This window comes from Halichondria panicea, chromosome 5 (assembly GCF_963675165.1).
Source record: "Halichondria panicea chromosome 5, odHalPani1.1, whole genome shotgun sequence".
Classification (NCBI taxonomy): domain Eukaryota; kingdom Metazoa; phylum Porifera; class Demospongiae; order Suberitida; family Halichondriidae; genus Halichondria; species Halichondria panicea.
In genome coordinates, this window is record NC_087381.1 from 2889886 (window position 1) to 2898729 (window position 8844).

Consider the following 8844-nt stretch of genomic DNA (forward strand, 5'->3'; position numbering starts at 1 on the left):
CCTTCAGCTCGAGCATGTGTGTGATCTACCAGCGTGCAGCACAAGGATTAGGACGGGCTCGTGCACATAATTATCATGGCCAGTATGGGTTGAACTCGAGACTAACTTGTTCCTCTACCTCTGTGCTGTGGTGTGCATATATATAACGTTTTTGTTTTCACTCATTGTAATTATACTGACATACACGTTGAATTTTGCCCATATTGTTTTGGCCATGTATATATACAGTCATCATTAATTGCAAAAAATAATTGTGGTATATATATATATACGCGTACGTACTGTATAAAATATTATAATTTATACTTCAGTCATGGGTCATACAATAACAATCGTACGTGTATACATGTACACATATTATAGTAAAATAATAAAGTTCAACGTCGAATTCTAGCCTAAATTTTAGGCATTTTGTCATTTTCTAACAAGTTCAGAACTTGAATCATAGTAGGTCTGTTGTCGGGACTTTCTTGAGTGCAGTTATTAATCAGATTGTGGAATTGTGGATAGTCTCTTTCGACTTCTTCAAGCATGCCCCAATAATTCTCTTCTGATGGAAATGTCTTGGTGATGACCTCACATAACAAAACACCGTAGCTGTACACATCAATTTTAGTCGTTTGTGGAACTCGTTCTCGTCTGGGATTGTAGGCTCGAGGTATCACTTCAGGGGCAGAATAAAGAATACATCCTTCGCCTTTTGTCTGAGCCTGTTGCAGGAAGTTGGCTGAGCCGAGGTCAGAGACCTTCCCCTTCCAATGGTGGTTAGGCATTTGCTGGAGGAGGACGTTGGGAGCACTCACATCACGATGGATGATGGGTTCGTAGCGCTGGTGCAGATAGTCCAAAGCTTGGGCAATGTCGATGAAGATCGAGAGACGGTTTTTTGGTACCAGTTGATTTGTCTCGTACGCTTGTCGGAGATTCATGTCCAGAAGCTCGGTGATGATGAGAGGAGGGGACTGGTCAAACACTGCCCCAATGAAATGCACCAGGTTGGGGTGTCGTACTTCAGCCAAGAGCCTCATTTCTCTCTGAAGTCTCTCCAGATTACGTGGGCTAACAATGGCAGCAAAGAGTCGCTTGACGGCCACGCTCACTGTTCCCTCCAGCACCTCCCCCCACCCTCCAGTGCCAATCGTTCTCAACGTGTTCACTCTGTTGGCTGGAATTCTCCACACCTCTGTGTTGTGTGCCGCCAACTCTTTCGTCTTGCCTTCTAACTCCCTCACTAGAGCTGTGATTTGAGCAGACAGGTCAGCATCTCTTTGGTTGGCCTCAGCCAATTGACGATCCTTCTCTTGCAATTGTTGTTTCAGAGTCTCCACTTGGTCTTGAGAGGAGTGGTCGCTGGCCTCATGGACTGATGAGGAACGAGCAATTGCTTGTCTGATTTTTATCATCTTTTCACTGAGTCGCTGGGCGGAGCCTCTAGTGTCATTGTGGGCCACATCCACGAGAGTCCACTTTCCAGTCGAGGGTCCGGCAACAGACGCTGAGGGACCAGTCAACTCTGTATGGGTGATTAAGTAAGTAATAGTGTGCAATCAACGTGTACTGTTGCCGGCTATACATGTACCGATACTCACCAAATCTCAGTATGGTAGTCTCAGCAACAGGCTTATGATTCTCTAGACAGCCTCCAAACATGAGGACCTCGGTGAGTCCTGGTCCCAGATTGGCGGTTGTAGTGGAGTGACCCCTACGTGGCTTCACTGACTCGGGAGGCGTCCCCTGGGGCACAAGTGTAGAAATTGTGTGTAGTATTGTAACTTTTCAAGAAATATGATAATTATGTGCTTTATCGTATTACATATGCACTATTGACAATGTTTGCGACCATTATACAAACTAAAGTGTTTTTCGCTTGCAAAACTGTATAATTATAGAGAGGTGTCCATGTGTACGTATATAAATGTGCGTATATCATATTTCATATAAGCATATTTAATAACAATTATGCTGATAGTTCTGAGACTCACCTTTGTCCACTTGCCAGCGTCAACGTCCAGTATCCACATGTCCCCCAGTACCTTGTTGCCTTTACCCAGTCCTCCGTGTATCAGTAGTTGAGGTTGATCCTTGCCATAGTTCAGACAACAGGCAGCATGGACTGATCTCTCCACTGGCCATGGCTCTCCCTGTACTGGCTCTACCTTAGTGACCACCTACACACAATAAACGCGTACGGTAGTATTGTACATTTCAATGTAGTACTAAAGTCTATTTGTGTTGAGGTTGACCTTCATGATGTTGTCATAACTTCGTCATAATTATACTTCACTGAAATTCAAAGCTAAAAAGCGCTATAGATAAGCTATAGATAAGCTTCAACCAGCTAAAAGTGCATTTTCTATGTAGAGTCCCTATGGCATACTTGTCAACCACATCAACCATAAATGAAGCCATAATTGACAACATAACTTCCAGGGCCGAACTCAACGCAAACAGATTTTAATTCCAACTCACCATGCTCCTGAAGTCGAACAGGTAGACATCATTGGCGTAACAATCCCGGCCAGGTTGGGTTCCTCCAAAGAGGACTGCCCTATTTTGGTCTACCATGGTGAAACTGAAGTCAGCACAGGGAGGAGGTCTCTTTCCTCTGAGTTCAGGGGACGACCAGACACCTGCAAGTTGATGTGGTGTTTAGAGAACAATGTAATGTTACATCATGCATCCTTGTAACATTGAAAGAAATTGAATGTAGTTTCCTAATGACGATGAGAATCCGCTCACCAGTAGCTGATATATGTACCTTGTTAAGTGCATGCATGTACGCAATAGTGAAAGTGCACGTTGACGAAAGTTACCGTTTCGAACATCAAATAGATGAAACTCGTTCGTCCGTCCACTTCTATCAGGCTGTCCATTGCTGGTGAATGTTGATCCAGGTTGTGTGGGGCCCTCAATACCGAATCCTCCAAAGCAGCCCAGAGTTATCTTATTCAAACAGACAAGTCCACAGCCATTCTTTTTAATAGGCCGACTACCAGAAGATCGAGCTTTGGTCCAATGGAAAGTGTCAAGATCAAGCTTGTACATGTCATTGACGAAATCGTTCCCGTCATGACCACCAAAGATATGCAGGTAATGACCTACACAAACAGAGCAACCACTCCACTCTCCAGGGGGTTGAGGTCCAGTGGTGGGCTTGAGGCTCCATTGCTCAGTGCTGGGATCAAATACAGCAATGATATTAGAACCCAGTCTGGAACAAAGCCCCCTCCATACGTAATGGCATTTGTCAGTTTTAGCAGAGAACAAACTACTACAAGGTGGTGGTTCGACCAAAGTATCCATTTCCTGCAGGAGTGACGTGCGCATGGCATGAGAAAACAAATTATAGAGTATTGCCTACAGTACAGGCCCATAATAATTATTGTCTTAATCAGACTTCCATAATTGGTTGTAAAGTACCATAGACTGTACAGTAGCATATAAGTAAGCACACTAGTAACAACCCACACTCTCAACTCACCGGCTCAGCGACTCTAGTAGCTAGCTTCAAGTCAAGTCCATAAACATTCCTGCATGACATCAAAAATGACATTCAGAGCATTCAGCCCCTCCCACAAAAAGTACCTCATGAATAAATCATCTTAAATATTGTACAAATGTAGCAATGTTCAACTAGGCTGCTAAATGTTCTGCCATGTCCAGAATGAACATGCATAATAGGGGCTGCGATACATGATGAGACCACACTCCATCTGGCCTGAGCTGTGGGTATGCCTGATGACGATCATTGGCCAGGGGTACGTAAACACTGCCTCCTCCGCCTATTAAAACAGTGGTTTGTGTGTGTGTGTGTGTGTGTGGGAGGGGGATGAGCAGAGAGAAACTTGTTAGTTAGTTACTGTAATTATATCACACTTACGTCACCACTAATTGATCTCATTGGTCAACAGCTGTACGATATTAACATACAGCCCCAGGCATGCACAGTTTTCAATCAACTTTTTCAGCAAACAGAAAGGAGCCATGCTTGACGGTACAAGACTCTAAAGCGACGGCAGAAACACAAAAGCTGCTCTCCAACAACAAGATGGCTAAGCCTCCATGGGTCCATGGGAATAGTTTAGAACATTTTAGCCAAGAAGGGCTTGAAACTGCAGCAAGGGACGTCAAAAACGCTTGGACAAGGAAGCTCCTGTAGGAGACGACTTGTTGCTCAACGTACTAGCTCTTTGACAGCTACAAAATCCGGCATAGTTTGGCTCTTTTTACAGTATGCATTGTGGATTAAATTGTTGCTAGGGGGAGGTCCTTTTATAGTGCTGCAGTCACGACGTATATGTCAGATATACCACACCTATATACTCTGAGGATATATATGCACCTCGTATATTCTCCGCTACCGTGGTTACATACCCCTCGGCTACGCCTGGAGTAACCACGGTAGCAGAGGATGATATATATGGGTAGATATCCTCCTCGTAGGTGTGGTTAACTCCCAGTAGTCACAAGACCTACACTCAACCATTCCTTCACCTCAGCTGCGTGGATTGACTCTCAGCCTGCTGGCCCTCACCGCACCCTGCTCACCACTGGGAGGAGAGGTCACGGCGAGAAAATGAGTGGAGCTATTTTCCACATTTTCAAGGGAAATCCAACTCCTCTTCTATCTCCCTCAGGGCTGTAGTAATGGGCGTGGCATCTCCAACATCTGCCACACCACTCAATCCCAGGCCGCACTTCATCAGAAGGCCCGTGAGGCTACCACACCACCAGGAAAAAACTGTACAAAAACAGAATTTTAACAAGGCATACTTTAGTATTGCAAGAGCTTGTACACTGACAAGACTACTAGCAAGACAACCTAGGGATTTTACATGTTACATGTTACAGGCGGTTGACCTACAAGCCATACTTCAATGCAGTACACATACCGGCGGGTACCCATTACAATCCAGACCTCAGTTGAGACGTGCATACTACAGACAAACAAAATGGATGCGGTTCACACAAAGGTCTCAGTCATCACCTGAGACAACTCAGGCTCTCGCCTCTGCAGAGTGAACCTCGGAGTGATATACAGGTACTAGATATCTCTTTCCACCGTTTAATACCAGGGGAACCAGCACAGCTGCCACCTTCCTATCACCCTCTGGCCATTGTTCAACCTCTCCCTAGGCCCTGTGCTGTCTTGGTGAGCTTGGCTATCAACATGAGGTGGTTCCTGATTATCTGTTGATAGTTAACATGACGATCCATTCCCGTTCGTTTACGGTAAAGGTCAATCACACAGCAAAAGTTGTTGTTCCCTTTGTTACCCACATTTATACCAAGTTCACGGACTGTGCTGTTCTAAAGAGTTATTAAGGAATGGCTTTTATTTGGAGGAGAGTTCAGGCTGCTGGTGGAGTGAGACAGTCATTCTGGAAGCTTCTAAAGTGAGACAATCACCAGGCTTTCTATTTAGAGCTCACCATCAGGCATCTTTTTGTAATGTTATTTATCTAACCATTGCATAATTTGGTGTGCAATAAACTATTCCTTTTGTTGAAGTAGTTTCGTCCCTAAGTACGTGTGTGTGACATTTCCTCTGATCCTGGTAGGATGCGTGACTTGAGGGCTGGCACTCTAGTGGGTACAGATTCATTCGGGAATGAATACTTCGAAAACAAGGATCATATATATGGTGAGTGTAATAAATTATGTGTCGACAGTATGTGTCGACAGTATTTCTTTAAGTAAGGACGTTCACGTCTGTAAAAAATTATTTTGTGTATTCCGTAAAATAACTATTCCTTGTAAAGATGTAGTCATACCTGTATTATACTGTACATGTATTGAGGCACTGAAAATTGTATAGCTCGTACTTAGGCCGACACTAAAAATATGTTTTCACTTTTCAAGATGGTGCTACAGTAGACTCTTGTTAATCCGGTCACCTTTGGGACCATGCACTTGGCCGGAATAGCGAGGTGGCTGTATTTCGGGAAATAGCCGCGGTTTAAAAACGACCTTACCTCGAATCTAATGACTAATTTTGCGGATATGCCTCGAGGATAATGAAGTATAATGAATCATTCTGCTCTCTATTTAAATGTAATCCAATTTTATTTTCCAAACCACACCCAAAACGTTATATCCGGCCGTAATAAACGTATAAAATTACATTGAAAACCTTGTTTGGGGAAGCCAGTACTGGCCGGTATACGGAATAGCGAGTGGCTGTACTTCAGGGTGAGTTTTGTGCAGTAAACATCTAGCTAGCTAGCTAGCATTCCATGCCAAACCAAATGGCCAGTATATCGAGGTGGCCATACTTCAGAGGGCCGGAATAGCGAGAGTCTACTGTATTTGGGCGAAATGTTGCATATTTAGAGTGTCACCTTAACATGTAAGTACAAATAATAATTTAGCAGCAAAATCTCCCAAATTTACTATGCTTTTGAGGCAAATATAAACTAGTGTATATATAATTATATGTAATCAACAGTTTACATAATACCTAGATAGAGTAGTGAAGTGGTTTACTTAAACAGTTACTGTATGGCGGGAAATTTTAGTGAGGTGTAAATTTCTACGTGTATACTCTGTGTATATACTCTCAAGTATTTGCTTTTTACCATTTGCCCCATAATTCCAAGTGAGCTGCAAATTGCAGTACAGTAGAACCTCGATTATCCGGAACCTCGATTATTCGGCTTGGCAGTTTTTTTTTTATCAGGTTAAATAATTCAGAAAATGGGCGTGTCCCTCAAATGCGCATGCGCGTTACAGCTGTTACCATGGAGACATGCCTGCTTATCTTCTGCGCATGCGCAGACAACCATGTGGCACTGCTGTTTATCAATAAAGTGGGTGGATCAAGGCATGGTTTATCTATTCAATTATCCGGCATATTCACTTATCCGGCCTGCTTCTGGAACCAAGGTGTCCGGATAATCGAGGTTCTACTGTACTACAGTCATGTATGAACCACCACACGTACGCACACATGCAGGTCGTCACAGGTGGGTGCTTTATGCGAGGAAGGACTTTGATGCAAGTCAAGTAACCCCCGAGTGGTGAGAAATTTATTATGTGGCTAGAAATGTTTGTGTCATATCGTACACTTGTAAACTGCGGACTGTCGTAAAAGAGTGTTATTAAATTACTATGTCAGTGGTAGGCCTTGGTTGAGAATTCAATATCCTAGGTTTCTTTATACTGGTATTTTGTGGTACTTGTACACGCTGTTAAATAAGCTAATGCTTGTTGTACTTACATGTACACGTATGCTATACCTAGAGCTTATCCCTGCATAAACACTGGGCCTTGACACATATGGTTGTTTTTACCTATTATTCTTTTGACTGTTCTCAAAAAGTCAGCCTATTATTCTACAGTGGAACCTCCATAAAACGGACACCATTGGGGACCAGCCTTTTGGCCGTTATAGAGAGGTGGTCTTCCTTGGGAGGTTTCGATTTCCAGCTATGTATTTTCTACGAGTCATTTCTTGCTGCAAATGAATCTTGGGGCTTTGCTAACTGCTTCTTTAGCTCTACAAGCTTTGAAAAGGCTGTAGAGACAAGCTACAGCCAGGTTTTCACGATTGTGCAAAATAATGCTATCTCAGCAATAATTTTCTGCTAATTCTGGGTGTGGCTGTCCGTTCTGGGAGGTTATTTTCCATTGCTAAAGCTAGTTGGGGACTAGAAAGCTGCTCGTTGTACGGAGTAGAGAGGTGGTCGCTTTTGAGAGGTTGCTTTACATTGAAGTCATTGTAGTTTCAATCCGGACCTGAGCTCTTGGCTGTTATATAGCGTGTGGTTGCTATTCGGAGGTGGTCGTTAATGGAGGTTCCACTGTAGTGGTGTACCCATTATTCCTGTTTAAAGACATCATTCTGAAAATACGATTTATTTGTAGTTGTATTGATTACAGAAAGTGAAATATAATCCTCTAATGCTAGGTTTTGCAAAAAAGAAAATACTCCTCCTAGTGGCTAGTGCTTACAGTACAGTAATAGATGTCTAGCTACATTATATTAAAATAGAACCAAGTGAAATTAGGTCTACCAGAACTCTGAGGGTCAAATTATGCTAGTTTAGTGCCCTATTATTCTCAGTTCCTAGAAGTCTCCCAAAAATTATTATGCTAGCATATTTTGCCAAGCTCTAATAAAAACCCACTTGTAATCATACATGATAATGACAGGAGTGCTTTGTGCATTTGCTATTGCAGTGTGTGGGTGTCGGATACTCCTAGTCATGCACTCCTGATAATGATTATAGTCATTGACTTATTCGTGTATTCCCTCCCACTGTCTGTGCAGGCACCGATGGCTACATCACATGGGAGAGCACAACCCGATTGCAGAGCCTCTAGAGATAAGGAAGTTCCAACTAGAACACTCTGAGAACCTTTCTGGGACTGTTAGAGAGTACGTACCCTACAGCACAACTCGACCAAAAATTGAATCGTGGCAGCCTCCCACAGCTGCTTAGTATAGTATTTAATTCCTGTATATGTATGTGTTTGCAGCATTAAGTTTAATTGTACATGTATGTCTTAGTCTGTTATTTGAAGCAGCCTGTTGTGGAGTATGGAGAAATGTCGATCCAAAAACTTACACACTCCTTACTTTTGTTATTAGACTGCAGTAAGGAGTAGTTCTTCTCAGACAACGAACGGCCTGGCCTCGAGGCTAAGTAAGGAGTGCGGAATTGTTCCCAAGTTTAGTAGGGGTGGTAGTTTAATGGCTAAGTGTGCTGTGCATGCTCTGCATGTGACACTGGGAGAACAGCTATATAAATGTAGCTTTTGCATGAGGCCAATCAAAGATATAGGAGGGCCAATTAACTGCATGACCGGATTAACAGTATTCATGCATGAGGTAATTGAGTC

General features: G+C 43.1%; 2 protein-coding genes across 3 annotated transcripts; one reads left to right on the forward strand and one right to left on the reverse strand.

Moving 5' to 3' along the window:
* Positions 1–293: 293 nt before the first annotated feature.
* LOC135335784 (uncharacterized) lies at positions 294–5204 on the reverse strand. Of its 2 annotated transcripts, none has more exons than XM_064531352.1 (8): positions 4988–5204; positions 4495–4741; positions 3482–3782; positions 2814–3306; positions 2470–2630; positions 1983–2168; positions 1590–1734; positions 294–1513 (listed from the first exon to the last, which is right to left on the reverse strand). In XM_064531352.1, exons 3-8 carry the CDS (start codon positions 3551–3553, stop codon positions 396–398), a joined length of 2175 nt encoding a protein of 724 aa, XP_064387422.1. In that variant the 5' UTR covers positions 3554–3782; positions 4495–4741; positions 4988–5204; the 3' UTR covers positions 294–395. The 2 variants fall into 2 exon arrangements, with proteins under 2 accessions (XP_064387422.1, XP_064387423.1); XM_064531353.1 differs by lacking the exon at positions 4988–5204 and adding an exon at positions 4893–4937.
* A 22-nt stretch (positions 5205–5226) lies between these two features.
* Positions 5227–8502, forward strand: LOC135335806 (NADH dehydrogenase [ubiquinone] 1 alpha subcomplex subunit 12-like). Its single transcript, XM_064531379.1, has 4 exons — positions 5227–5396; positions 5562–5644; positions 6956–7019; positions 8273–8502. The coding sequence occupies exons 1-4, from the start codon at positions 5329–5331 to the stop codon at positions 8442–8444; spliced, it is 387 nt and encodes a 128-aa protein (XP_064387449.1). The 5' UTR covers positions 5227–5328; the 3' UTR covers positions 8445–8502.
* Positions 8503–8844: the final 342 nt, after the last annotated feature.

What these genes read in the sequence shown, in the direction of transcription:
- LOC135335806 (XM_064531379.1), top strand. Translation starts at nt 5,329, where the DNA reads ATGGCTTTTATTTGGAGGAGAGTTCAGGCTGCTGGTGGAGTGAGACAG. An exon ending in TCATTCTGGAAGCTTCTAAA is followed by an intron (nt 5,397 to 5,561) that starts GTGAGACAATCA and finishes TGATCCTGGTAG; the next exon opens with GATGCGTGACTTGAGGGCTG. An exon ending in AGTCAAGTAACCCCCGAGTG is followed by an intron (nt 7,020 to 8,272) that starts GTGAGAAATTTA and finishes CTGTCTGTGCAG; the next exon opens with GCACCGATGGCTACATCACA.
- LOC135335784 (XM_064531352.1), bottom strand. Translation starts at nt 3,553, where the DNA reads ATGTCATTTTTGATGTCATGCAGGAATGTTTATGGACTTGACTTGAAG. An exon ending in CTACTAGAGTCGCTGAGCCG is followed by an intron (nt 3,307 to 3,481) that starts GTGAGTTGAGAG and finishes TCACTCCTGCAG; the next exon opens with GAAATGGATACTTTGGTCGA. An exon ending in ACGCTGGCAAGTGGACAAAG is followed by an intron (nt 1,735 to 1,982) that starts GTGAGTCTCAGA and finishes CTTGTGCCCCAG; the next exon opens with GGGACGCCTCCCGAGTCAGT.